Here is a 13379-nt window from a genome sequence, read left to right on the forward strand (position 1 = left end):
CGCCGGCGGGGAGCCCCGCGCGCGCACCACCCGGACGAACAGGTACGGCATCTTGTCCACCAGATCGTGCTTGCTCCGCTCCATCGGCTCCTCCGGTGGAGGCGGCGGCGGCTGCGGCCGCCTCACGGGCATGGATACCTGCCGCGGCATCGGCGTCGGCGTCGGCGTCGGCTGCGGTGGCGGGCTCAGCACCGGCTCCTGCTCTTCTGGCGGCTTCTCCTCCGGTGCTGCCACCGCCTCCTCCGTCATTACGGGCGCATCTTCCGGCGCCGGGGTCGCTGTCGCCGCTGCGGGATCAGCGTCAGCCTCAGGTGGCTTCTCCGTAGTTGATCCGTCGCCGGCTGCTGCCTCTGCCGGCTCCGGTTGAGGTGGCGCCGGAGATGCGCCCACCGGCTCCTCCGCCTTCGGTGGCTCATCCGCAGAAGCCGTAGCTGCAGCATCGTCGGCCGCCGGCGGTGGCGCTTCTGCTTCCGCCGCCGTGGCGTCAGGAGCAGCGGGTGGCTCCGGCACCGGCTCGGGCTCCGGCGGCGCTAGCGGCACGTCGACGTAGTAGACCTTGAGGCCGATGTCGCCGCGGACCCAGTTGAAGAATCCCTTCTTCTGGAGCGGGAAGTAGATGAGCGCCTCCTCGCCCTTGCGCACGAACTGGCGCGCGTCGAGGCGGACGCGGCCGAGGAAGTTGCTCCGGCGGCTGGGCCCGACGCGGACGTCGTGGAGCACGGCGACCTCGAGCGGCTCCCCCTCGGCGCCGACGCCGGCGGCCGGGAAATCGAACTCGAGCGCCTCGTTCCACGCCGGGTTGAGGTCCCTGGCCACCGTGCGCGTCTTCCGGCGCTGCCCGTCGAAGTCGGCGCGCGCGTAGGGGCTCGACGTGCCCGTCCCGTCCTTGGGCAGCAGGTCCCGCGCCTCCACCACCTCCACGATCAGCTTCCTCGCCGTCGCCGCCATCACGATCGATCGGCCGATGCCAACCGCTGAGCAGCTCCCTCCCGGTGATCTACTGCTCCGGCCGGTGAAACCACGCCGAGGCACCTCGGAGCTTCAGCTGCATGGAGCTATAGCAGTAGCGAGATGTGTCAGTGACTCAGTGTGAGCGTGCTGGAAGACTTAAAAAGTGAAGCGTTTATAAATAGAGTATGTTTGCTTGGGAGGGAATTCCATGGCACGCGGTATAGAAATGATTTAAGAGGGAATAGTTGCTGATGCTAATTCCTTGCCTAATCTTTGCGTGAAGAATGAATTAAAGCAGCTTATAGAGTGTAGGGTGCTGAGTAAAAGGTGCTTGCCTTCATGTTCAAGCAGCTGACTTTTGTACTGTAAGAGAATGTTAGTTATTCATGCTAGGATAAAGATTACATGATGTGTGCAATTATTCAATGTCATTTCAGGAAAATGCATGTGTACAATAGTGCAGAGACAATTATATTTAGTGTCTCAAATCACCACTAACACATGTTCAATTTCACTTGTTAATTCTCTTGTCTACTACAGGTGTATGTTTCATTGGGCTGTAACCAAAATATATAGTACTGTATATGTTTCCACTAAATTTAGGAGTGGTTTTTAAATTCAAGTCGAATAGGATTCCAACCTTGGATGTGTATGCCCACATACACCAACCATTGTGAGCCTGTTCACCACTGAACTCCATACAAATAAACCATTGAACTTCCCATTCCCGATTTTGTTTGATTTTAGGTCTTGTTCTGTTTGAAGAGGATTGTAAGGGATTTTAATCCCTTACAATCCCCTTCAATTCCGAAGGGGATTAACCGAACAAGATCGGGATTAGAGAGGATCGAAGGGAATCGAGAGGGATTTTGACATCCCCTCCAATCCGACCCATCAATCCTTTACGAAGGGGATTAACCGAATAAGATCTAATGCGTGAATGCAAAGTTCATATGACCACAGATCAACCCCAAAGTTGAAAACAGCATCCCCACACGGGATCTGGAATCTACCAAGCAAAACACTTTTGCCACCTTTTCTCCATGGACACAACACACACGCCTTAAAGCTGAGACGATGAAGATGAGGATATCGACATGGAGGTGACGGACAGCTAGCTCGATCCATCAAGATTCCATGTCTCCCCTTTGCGCATGTACGAGTGTGAAACGATCTGGCGCTGCGTAGAACACCGTCGCATGCCTTTTGGGCTGTTCTTGTTCGTCAGCCGTAAGATTGGGAATGGCACAAAGCCGTGAGTCACAAAAGCGAGGAAAGAGCGGCAAAAGGTTGAGGACATCCCCACCGACCATTTTCCTTTCATTGTCCCCATCCTCGCTGCCCATGGAGATGGACACCTGCTCCTCACGTGACGCGCACATGACATGACCAGGGCGATTCAGTTCCAAGTGTTCAGCAACGTAAGATGTTGCCCAAAATCGACAAACATGGGAGACCGTCCTCACTCGTACCTCAAACTTGAGGACTTTGCAGAAATTCAGCTTGGTCTCGTTTGATTCTTGTACAAGTTGATGCAATTGCCTCTACACGGTTTCGCCTAATTTCATGTCTCTAGGTTGGTTCATCTCATGGTCTTTGGACAATTTTTTACACAACTTATACAATTCCATCATTGCAAGTAGTAGCCATAAACTTATGTTAATTGTGCCTTCAGTCTAGACATTACTGTTTGTTGGTGAAGGGATGGTCATACTAGTATATGACAGGATGGTCGACTCACAAGTATGAGCGGGCTACAAAAGTTGTAGCAGGATTCACCGTAGTAGATAGCGGCAAAGAAAAACAGTTTTGATATGTTAAAAAAAATTAAAGGTAAATTGTAATGTAACCCCATAGATATCATCAGTATGCAAGAGCGTGGGAGCACGCGTGACCTTTGATCCTCCTCATGTCTAGATGTTCACACTTTTACGGCAAAAGCAACACTAGTGACACAGGCATAGTCCCCAGGTCTTTTGACTTTTGGACAAAGCTACAGCATGCGTAACAAACATCTAACAGCTGGCATTTACACTTCCGGTAGTAGTAGCTCGACGTACACAAACATTACAGAAATGTTACACGGGGAAAAATTGAACAATACTACTATTATTATTGTTATTTACTTTCAAACTTCATTACTCCCTCCCGGTAATTCCACACCCCCGTGTCGCCCCTTCCTCCCTCTCCCCACCGTCGCGCCGCCGCTCGAGCCGGCCGCCGGAAGCCCGCGCGGCTTGCAAGGACGGCGGCGGTGGGGTGACCAGCCTCTCCTCCTTCACCTCCTGGCGGGCGCGACTGCCATGGTTGTCGCAGGAAGCCACCGTAGGGCGGCACGTGGCGGCGTAGGCGTGGACGGATGCGGGCCCTCCGCGGCTGGATCCGGTGCCCACGGTGCTGGATCCGCTGCCAGGTCCGGCGGCGACAGCTTCCACCCACCCGGGTCGGAGCCCCCCTGCCCGGCGTGGTGAGGCGGTTCCCTGGCGACTAGCACTGTGGGCGAGGGCCGCGTGGACTTGGTGTGCAGTGGGGCGTGCGCGCGACGCGGCTAGGGAGGTGGCTGCGGATCATGCGGTGGCGAGCGGGGGATGGCCAGCGGCGCTCGACATGGGCCACGGAGATGCGCGGGTGGCGGCCAGCGCGGGGCCGCGAAGGCGCGGCGGTGATGGCCGGTGGCAGCTAGCGTGGAGGTGCACGGGCGGCTGCCAACACGGTTCGTGGAGGCGCACTGGTTGCAGCGCGGCAACAACACACGTGGGCTGCTGGGCGCAAGGGTGCATGGCGGAGGTGCGGCTGGGAGGAGGCAACGCGAAGGAGCGAGATGGCTGCGTGGCAGCACAGCGGCGCCGCCGCCCCTTGAGGGCTTCCGTGGCTGCGGTCCTGGGAATGCCGGGCGTGCAGCTAGGGATGGGATTTTTGGGCGAAAGCCTTGCCAGCGTTCCTGATAGTGGCAATGGAGACAGAGCCCTAGGGCATCGTTCTCCCCGTTGGGGGCGTCATCTTGGAGCCCCATCCCTGTTGCACGGGATTCTCTGGGGGAAAACCATGTCCAGATTCTGGACGAGTGATGGTGGCGCCATTGGCGTCGTCACCTCCTTAGAAGCGTCGTCTCTAGAAACCCATCTCGGCCTATGGCATTGCTAGTGACGTCGTTGGTCATGGGAGACTGCAGCCGGTGGCAGCGGTCCCGCCGCGACGGGCTGGCGGGGCGGCAAGGCGACTTGGTGCAAGATGGCAAGCTTGACGGGGGTTGTAGAACTCACATGCAGGCGATCACAGTTATGGTGATCACAGTTATGGTGGCGGTCAGGGATTGTCGCACGGGTGTCGGTTTGGCTGCTTGCAGCCGACCGCAGCGGCTGGCGTTGCTTGGCAGCTGTCAGTGCGGTGTAAGACTGCGTTGGAGGACGACACTTGCAGCAACGACATCGTGGGGACGACTAGGCTTGCAGCGGACTATGACGGGTTGCTCAGTCTTGTTGGGCGACTCTGGTGCGGTACATCATTGGAAGACGGCGTAAGCGACTTCCTTGGCATGCTGGCATGGCGGCGGAGGCTATGTGTGTGGGTGGAGCAACGAGGTGATGTCGACCTACGACAGTAGTTTGGCTGTTTGATGGTGATCTTGGGAAACGGGGCAACATTGCTCATCATCTTGATAGCGACATAAGAAACGGATCCGTGACACGGAGTACTGTGGTGGACGTAGCGAGATCCTTGCGTGCGGTGTTTTCTTCGAGGCGACGAGCGAGATGGAGTCCAACGGCGGGCGTGGCAAGGCCCCCGCGCATTTGTGTTATCGCGGTGGCAACTGCGAGGCAGCCTGCGAGAGGTCCGGATCTGGTCGTTTCACTTTGTCGGGTGGAGTGTGGTGTTGCAGCGGTACTACGGCGATGGATCCCGCATGGCGATGGCCTTCTCGGTGGTCTATTTCTCTCGATTACTTTTGGCGCGGGGCCGTACCTTTCGGTGACTACATGAGCGAGAGTAGGTGGTAGGCGCCGCGGCAAGGTCTCGGTCCTGCCGCCTTTGTCGAGTGGAGTAGTTCGACCGCGTTGAGGTCCCAATCCAACCGGTCGGGTTTTTTCGAGGTGTTGAGTTTGAGTGCTTACCCGCGTTGACGTCCCAATCCAACTGGGTGTGTCGAGTTGAGTAGTTACCCGTGTTGACATCCCAATCCAACCGGGCGACTCTTGTTTATTATTCTTTTTTTCCTTTTCCTACCTATGGCCTCCCAGGGCCATAGTCTTGTATTTCCTGCTATATCAATAGAAACTCACACTATCTTGTGCGGTTTGTTGAATAAAATTACTCTCTCTATTTCAAATTGTAGGTCATTTTAATATTTTTAGGTTCATAGATATTATTATCCATTTAGATATGGATACAGTGTGTGTGATATAGTGTACGTCTGTGGACGGCCGGACCGATTTCGCCTGCCATCTGCCCACGGCCCACGGCCCAGCGTCTCTCTCGTCACCGCGTAAATGTTGCCCAAAATTGACCGCTAACATTATGTTATGACAAAGGTAAAGCTAAATTGTGCCCCTACAGATCCATCAGCATGCAAGAGTATGGGAGCACATGACCTTTAATCCTCACGCCTAGTGTTCACACTTGTAGGGCAAAGAAATATTGACACCTCACCAATAGCCCCTTAGATGATAGACCTCGCTCTTTTGGAACAAAGCTACACTACGTGCTATTATCCTCTAAGAATACCAAGAAAATACGAAGCAAAGTAAAAAGGTTTTGGTCAGTGATCTTTCGTAGTTGTACAGCCTTTGGCTTCAAGACCTAGGAGTAGCAGTTATGTTTCCAGACAGGGGCACAAAGAACTTGCACCATAAGCACTAATTCCGAGAAGACTAGTCAAACAGGGAAGCATTGGGCTAGCGCCGAAGTGAACCTCTGAAATTAAATTGTCAAATGCCTGAGTGCGGACGCACCACAGTTTGAGCTCTGATTGCAACAACCAAAGAGACTTTGGTGGGAAAAAAAAGACATTGGTTGAAGTTAAACCAAGCCGGGTGATCTCACATGACCTATACATCCATCTGTGATTGCTAAATGAGATCACTTCAGCGAAAACGAAAGCAAATGTTGCTTTGGAATTTTATTCAGCTAAAGGAACCTATGGTGAACGAAACTGACTGTACACTTCAATGTACAATGAACCAGTAAAATGTGAGGTGAGCCTAAAAGGGATCAGTAACTCTTCGGAGAGGCAAAGGCCGCAGTCATCACTAGACCTGCGGCTTGACGATCCTCACACTGCTGTAGAAGCGCTTGAAGTCCTTCATCGCCTGCTCCTCAATCTGGATTGAGCGGATGGAGGATGGGGCGTCAGTCTCTGGCTTGAACCAGCGGTTGGGTACGTTGTCCTTCACACCACCAACCTCTGGTGATCCACCATGGGATGGTATAGCGAAGCCTGATGTCCGGGTTTTCGGGCTGTGGGAGATGCTATGGTGACGCTTCTCCTAATCAACATTCAATTGCTTGTTAGTATTTTCATTGAGGGAGAAAACTTATTCAGGCCTGGGTGGAAAACACTACCTGCTGCATCTGTATGTCCCTGAGCGAAGGCCGTGACACATTGGGTGAGGTAGCAGAAGACGACCATGGTGGTGTGCTCCTGTCACCTTCAGAAGAAGGCAGCGAACGAGCAGGTGTGACAGCTATAGGGCTTGAATGCGCATCTGGGATGAATGAAGAAAGACGCACACGCCCAGCACTGTCAGGTGAGTTCTCAAAGCGATCTTTTGCTTTGGCCAGGACTGGCTCATTTGTTTTCCTCTGCTCGCTTTGGATATCACGAAGGGAAGCAGGTCCCTTTGTTATCTTTGCACCACCCCAGGCAGGTCCTTCATGCTTTGGTGTGACATGCACAACAGGGGCAGGGAGACTTGGTTTTGGGGTGTCATCGAGAGCACCACTCAAAAACAGTGACAAGCCACCTTTCCTATTTTTCTTTTTTGACGAAGTTGGTTGGGAAGGTTTCTTCTCTAATGGAGAAGCAATGCCTTTTGTGTTGCTGAAAGCAGCATCCTCTGTGTGTTTGATTGGATCAGCAGCACACACCTCCTGCTTCAATGTAGATACAGTTTAGTCAGCAAGTATCTCTGAAAAGAGCTACCACAAGATACAATCCTACATTGAATTAAAACAAAAGGAACAAGATTCCATCCAGGGACCAAATACTTGGCCTTCCATGCAAGCAAAGCACAGAACAGGTGCGAAAAAGAATAAAGTAAGGCACAACCTATCAGCTTTAGGTCTTATTACTTGTAAGACCATATACCCAAAAAAGAAGTCCCACGAAAAGTAGGGATGCAAAACAAATAAGAGCCTAAACAAATACTTCAAATTGCCAACAGCTATAATACAGACATCAGGCCTGATGATGTTAATATCTCCACAAAGAGAAGGAAAGAAAGAACCATCGAAAGGCAGGAAAAGAATCTAACCTTTTCTGCAGAGACATTAGTTGGTAGGACTTCCTGGAGGTCCTTAACAGGAATTTGTTGCTCGGTTTCACTTTTCGCGGAGGGAGTATTAGACTGTTGTGCCTGCTTGTTTTTCCTCTTCTGTTTCTTGGAAACCTCAGGTTTTCTGTTTGTCCTACTTTCTGCTGGACAAACAGAGGAAGTTCTAGAGTATGCCTCTGAGGGAACACCAAGTTCAGCAAGTTCACCTTCAAGGGCAGCCCTAGACTCGAGCTTCGCTAGCTGCTGATCGTCAAGTTGATGGCCTGTAAGTTGCTTAGCCTCAAGAATCTCAATTTGTTGCAGCTTCTTGCGAAGTGCCCTGATCTGCTTAGAGACAGCTTGTTCAGCAGTGCAGTCTTTCTGAAGGAAGTTTTCCTGACTTGACATTCCAGATGGCCTTGATGCAGACTTCCCGCATTTCCGGGGCTTAAGGAATTCTATTGCTTCATCTTCCTCTCCATCACTGTCAATGACAGCAGGATATGTAGCTGTCATTGTGGGAAGACGGCGCTGACACCAGGCCTCTGAGGATTTTTCATCCAGCAATTTTTCTAAGCTTGCAAGAATTTCAGGAGACGCATTCATAATTGAAGGAGCTCCAACTGTGAAAATGTAATCGAGGTTGCGAATAGCTAAATCCTGCAGGATATTCAACAATTTGAGTATCAGGAATATGTGTATGAAACTTAACAAGGAATGGTTGCATTGACAGAAAATAAATATTTAAAATAAATAGAAACAGAATGAATAGTGCTTGTAACTTGTAAGCTGCAGCACACCAGTGCAATAGGCCATTACCTCACAATGCTTCTTGAGCTCCTTGGCTTCCAAGGAATCAGCAACTTCAAGAAGTTGTATAGCATTTTTTGGCTCCAATAAATACTCAACTGCAACCTTCTCACAGAGGCTTTTCAAGCTAGGTACGGTTTTGCTCATTTCACCACTGCTTCCTGATAAACCACTGTCAGGCTGGACATCATTAAACAGGATATCTTCATCCAATTCTTCCATCCCACTGTTCCATTCTGACATAGAATTTATGCTTTGGATTTTTGGTTTGGGCGGATACTCAGGATGATATATACTAGAGAGCACAAGCATATGTGTTTCACCAACACAAACTGATGTTGCTCTCTTAACACCGTGCACCCTAGTAAAAAGTGGCATTTCATCCTTACGTTTCTTTGCATCCCACATGAAAACATCACCAGTTGATGTAGCCACAGCAGTCCAGTACTTTCCAGCTGAGATACTCACAATATTTCTTCCACACATTGAAAATATCTGTACAGAAACGATGTTGTGTTATGTAAACATTAACAAATTACTGCTATACCAATTAACACCTTAGCAAGTAAGAAACCAAACCTGTTGGCATTTCAGATCAGGATCTGATGAAACCCAGTAGAAAAGAGCACCATCAGCTGTTAAAGCAGTACTGTGCATTGTTCCAGCAGCCACTGAAACCACCTGAAGCCGTTCCATACGATGGAACTTCAGATTTGTATTTCCACCCTTCTTAAGGCATCTAGCTATTACAACACGCCGTGGGGTGACAAGGCGATGACCCCAAGTGAACACCTAAAAAGAGGATGACACAACGGATCTGTTCAATTTTCGTAATGTTTGAATAATGTGTAAAAATCAAGCTTCAACAAATACCAGCTTACCTCTCCATCAACTCCTAACACGATTGTATGATATTTTGCTGCAGATACACCTCTAAATACTTTTCCTTTCAAGTACTCCACCATTCTTGGAATACAATTTGATGCTGAATTTGAAGTGCCATATCCTAGCTGGCCCTCCTTATTGCAACCCCAGGTGAACACTTCACCGGTATCAGCGACTGCAGCAGAGTGTTTGTTTGCAGCAGCTACAGCAATTATCCTTTGTTTGAGGGAACTAACACGCCTTGGTGTTGATTGGGTATCAACAGAAGGGTAACCAAGCTGACCCTCTGCATCATTCAGAGCATTTTGTCACAGGCTATAAGGGGAAAATAATATTAGTAAGGACAAAAGGACATGAAATGTGTTCCTAAGGTTCATATTGCCTGAAATGCATTTAAATGCACCTCACGTACCTCTATTTGATCCCCAAGTAAACAATTCCCCCACCTCTGTAGCAATCACAGTATGATGTTTGGCAGCAGCCACAACATTCACTCGTTTACGGCCTAATCCTACTGTCACTTGGCGAGGGGTAATCACAGCAGTTGTCTGGCCACTGTAATCGAATGGCAGTTGTCATAAACTTACTTAACAGTGAGGAAATTTCAACGCAGGAAAATATATATTACTGCTCAATTACTGTTGGCTTAAAATTAAGCAGCTTTAGTATTCATTAATAGCTAATCTATAGGTGACTAGTAACAAAAGTAATGTGGGGAAACCATTTTGCCATTTTTTAAGAAAAAATTGATTTATAACGTCATGCGATTGCTCACCTGTGAATATCCGGATGACCAAGACGACCACCTCGACCAAATCCCCATGTGTACAGTTCACCGTCAGAACTAACTGCTACACTATGGAACTTTGATGCAGCAACTGTTTTTATATATGACCCATGCAAGGTATCTACTTTGCATGGTAGTTTTTGTATGTGGGCATTGCCAGTTCCAAGCTGATAATTTGTCCCACTTCCCCAACTGAAGACCTCCGTTGCAACTGAAATGGAAAAAAAAGATATTGAAGAGGGCATCGGCATCAGATCACTAGATCAAATCGGAGACAACCATTTCCTGGAAGAGAAGAAAGCTACCTGCATCAGGAGAATCTCCATTGGCCTGTGATACTGGGCAGGAGAGAAGGTCAACAGGTGTACGGCCCTTAGTGTCCTCCAAAGTGAGGGAAGCACCAAACTGCAAAAGAACACCAGCAATACACAGGTGACCAAAATGGAGTGCCCTATGCAGGCTACTCCAGCCAGATTCTCCATCCTGCAACCGGGAAATTTCAATGAGAATTTACATATAAAGCCTAAAAGGTCAATAAGCAAATCAAGAAACAAAGAAATTTAATTGAGCAATTTTGGTTATTGAAATAAGCTTACTTATTACAAAGCAAACATCTTAGAAACTAGTTTTATTTGTAGCAGTTTGATACAACTAAGGCTGTTAATTGGATTATAAATGAAAAATAATGCTCAATGCAAAGGTAAACACAAGAAGCACACTACAAGGTATAGTTCATACCCTTGCATCTGGATCAGCACCGGCATCTAGGAGCCTCCTCACGATAGGTAGATGATTTCTCCATGTTGCAAGGTGGAGGGCACTAAGACCAAATGCATTCCTACCATCAATGTTCCCACCACTTTTTTTCAACAATGCCAAAGCAGATTCTACTTCAGCTATTGACCCTTGTTTGGAAACAAGGCACAGATCCTTAAGAGAGCTTCCAGGAGAAGGTTTGCGAACAGCTGATTGCTTTGATGTCCCTGGCGGAGATATCGAGGTCTCCATGAAATTTCAGGAACACGCACAGTATCTACAGGGTTATTGAGGCAAATCAGTAGACTACTCCATCAATATAACATTAGAAATCACAATTGTTCATTTAAGAAATGATAGTACCTGAAAGAGCAGGCCAACTGCTGTTATTGGTGCAAAATTTTTCACGACAGCAACACTATATGTACTGTACTACTAATGTTACAGCTGATGTTGTTCTTAAGAGAAGTACAATTCTGGTGTAATTACAATCCTATCTCTGCAGGGAGAAATGCTTGAGTGGACATCAACTCCACTATCTAAGACTGTTTTGCCATCCGTAAGAAACTATCCAAATAACCTAAGACAGGATGATGCTAGAGCTTCATTATGAGTAAAATGGTTCTTATTAGAGAGAGCCAGGGAGCTATGAGGCCATTGCCATGTCGAGACTTGATGTTAAGTAAAGAAACATTATATGGTATACATCAACCTGCACAATGAGTAAAATGGAAGCAAATGAGTAAAACAATATAATGTGGAAAACACAATGTAATTCAAATAATGTATGCTCTAAGTTATATGACTGAAATTGAAAAAAGAACTGGCTCCAGCTGAGAATGCACATCAAGTTTCAGAATGAATTTGCACATGGAAAAATTATTAGTGGATGGTATTGCTATTTTTCAAGCATAAACACGAGATTTCTGATAAGTCCAGCTTCAACAAAAGCCTTTGCTTTCAAGTCTTGGGATTCTTATGCAATTTTATATTTCTAATCAAAAGTTGACCTACCACAACAAACTTTTAAATATGCACCCAACTTGGATAGAGAAATAGAACTTTCCCTTGACACCGACCTCTGCTAATGCAATCATGTTCTTCTTATTTCAGGGAAATGGAATAATATCTAGAGCTGATGTGAATGATAAACTAACATATCCATTATAGTGCGACTGTGGAACAGCACAGGCGGGCAATTTAATGTCAGTAACATTTCTTAGTTTATGTCATTGAACATGTCAGCAAATTAAATCTGAACAGAAACAGAAGATGCCTGTAAAATGCCCCTGACCAAAATTAACGAAGTGCCACATACCCATTTACATTGGCAATTTAACATCACTAGTAACATTTCTTAGTATATATTGTCGAACATGGCAGCAAATAGTATAGTGGAAAAAAAACAAAGGAAGAGATCTGAAGAGAAATAGAAGATGCCTGTAAAATGCCCGCAACCGAAATTGACCAAATGCTACGTACACATTTATATGCAAGACATAACATTAACACAAGGAAAGAATGCCTGAAGAAATACCTAAAATAGCAACCAATTATTGATATCAATTCAGAATTCAACCATAAATTCCCCAAATACAACAATCTGATACACACCGCACAACCTTCTCAATACGAACTGAATAAATCCACACAAATTTCAAAAAAAAAAACTAGTATTCATACTCCGGCGCGCAGCAAAGCAAACCATCAACAAACTGAAGGGCCGGGAGCATCGACCCATCCACCCCAGGAACCAAAGATTAGGTTTTGAGCGCTCGCAGCAACAGAAAAGATCCCCAAAACAACATGAGCAATCCGGCCAGCCAAGATAGGGCTTCCTTACCAGCAAAGGCAATCCGGATGGCTGGATCTGAAGAGCCTGCAAAGGTTGGGGAAGGAAGGAATGGCGACCTCTGGATTGGACCTCCCCTGCACAGGCTCCTCAAGAACACATGTTTGGCTCTTCGCCCCGGCTCTCTCTACCTATCTCTCTCTCCTCTCCGGGAGGGAGGGCACCGTGCGTTTATCAGGGGAGGGGGGACGGGTACGGGATCTCCGAGCCGGGAATATGCCTCCGGCCGCAGGAACTGCTTCCACCAACGCCTCTCTCTCTCTCTCTCGCTCTCTCCCTCCCTCCCTCTGTTTTTCGTCGCGTGTGTGTTTCTCTAGGGTGGGGAGTATCTTGAGGAGAGAAAAAGATACGATGAAATACGTGAACAAATACGTGAACGCAACTCAAAATAAAATGGAAATTCGAGGTTATACACGGTACGTGGTCGAGAAATAGGAGGTGGAGTTGGGGAAACGAAGCTAGTTTGTTGGATTTTTGCTGGGGTACCCTTTTGCGTGGCCCCCTCGGTTTATTGATATTACCGCAGGTAGCCTCGGAGGAGGATGACCACAAGGCAAGATGGTTGTACTGGTGCTGATTTGCGCATTGTACATGCTTAATTATTTTAACATGATTACCACCCTTGCGAGAAGGAAGTTAGAGGGGGGAAACTAGGTAAAGAAAAATGTGGTGTAAGAAGAAAAGATGGATTTCTAAAAGCCTGGTGTGGTGTGGCTGCAGTTGCCTCTTGTCCCGTTATGTCAACTAATCCGTCGTTGTTGTTGGCAAAATGATAAGATTTAGATCAGAGTATTTAAACAAGTAATATGTGTTCTTGTTTAACTGAATCATATAAAATCGATAAAGTGCAAAAAAAAATTGGCACTCA

At 47.9% G+C, this 13379-nt stretch overlaps 2 protein-coding genes across 3 annotated transcripts in view; both read right to left on the bottom strand.

Annotated features, from left to right (window-relative positions):
- The window catches only part of LOC101764135 (protein QUIRKY), a 3075-nt gene extending 1788 nt beyond the window's left edge, over positions 1 to 1287 (bottom strand). The window contains exon 1 of the mRNA XM_022824220.1: positions 4 to 1287. Coding sequence (XP_022679955.1) covers positions 4 to 948 — 945 coding nt within the window. The 5' untranslated portion in view covers positions 949 to 1287. The remainder of the gene's footprint in view (positions 1 to 3) is intronic.
- Positions 1288 to 5844: 4557 nt separating this feature from the next.
- Positions 5845 to 12855, bottom strand: LOC101758988. 2 transcript variants are annotated; one of them, XM_004955487.4, is made up of 12 exons: positions 12503 to 12855; positions 11023 to 11371; positions 10642 to 10936; positions 10209 to 10386; positions 9892 to 10114; positions 9529 to 9671; positions 9113 to 9402; positions 8811 to 9023; positions 8241 to 8726; positions 7422 to 8081; positions 6511 to 7041; positions 5845 to 6434 (listed from the first exon to the last, which is right to left on the bottom strand). In XM_004955487.4, exons 3-12 carry the CDS (start codon positions 10909 to 10911, stop codon positions 6198 to 6200), a joined length of 3231 nt encoding a protein of 1076 aa, XP_004955544.1. In that variant the 5' UTR covers positions 10912 to 10936; positions 11023 to 11371; positions 12503 to 12855; the 3' UTR covers positions 5845 to 6197. The 2 variants fall into 2 exon arrangements, with proteins under 2 accessions (XP_004955544.1, XP_012699443.1); XM_012843989.2 differs by having other exon boundaries at positions 6511 to 7038; positions 12503 to 12846.
- Between the last annotated feature and the right edge of the window lie 524 nt (positions 12856 to 13379).

This window comes from Setaria italica, chromosome II (assembly GCF_000263155.2).
Source record: "Setaria italica strain Yugu1 chromosome II, Setaria_italica_v2.0, whole genome shotgun sequence".
NCBI classification, from domain to species: Eukaryota; Viridiplantae; Streptophyta; class Magnoliopsida; order Poales; family Poaceae; genus Setaria; species Setaria italica.

Bases quoted from the DNA above. Each gene is read 5' to 3' on its own strand.
- LOC101758988 (XM_004955487.4), bottom strand. From the start codon at position 10,911: ATGGAGACCTCGATATCTCCGCCAGGGACATCAAAGCAATCAGCTGTT. The intron at 10,387-10,641 runs GTATGAACTATA...TCCCGGTTGCAG, and splicing joins GTGCTGATCCAGATGCAAGG to GATGGAGAATCTGGCTGGAG. The intron at 9,403-9,528 runs GTACGTGAGGTG...TGAATGATGCAG, and splicing joins TACTTGGGGATCAAATAGAG to AGGGTCAGCTTGGTTACCCT.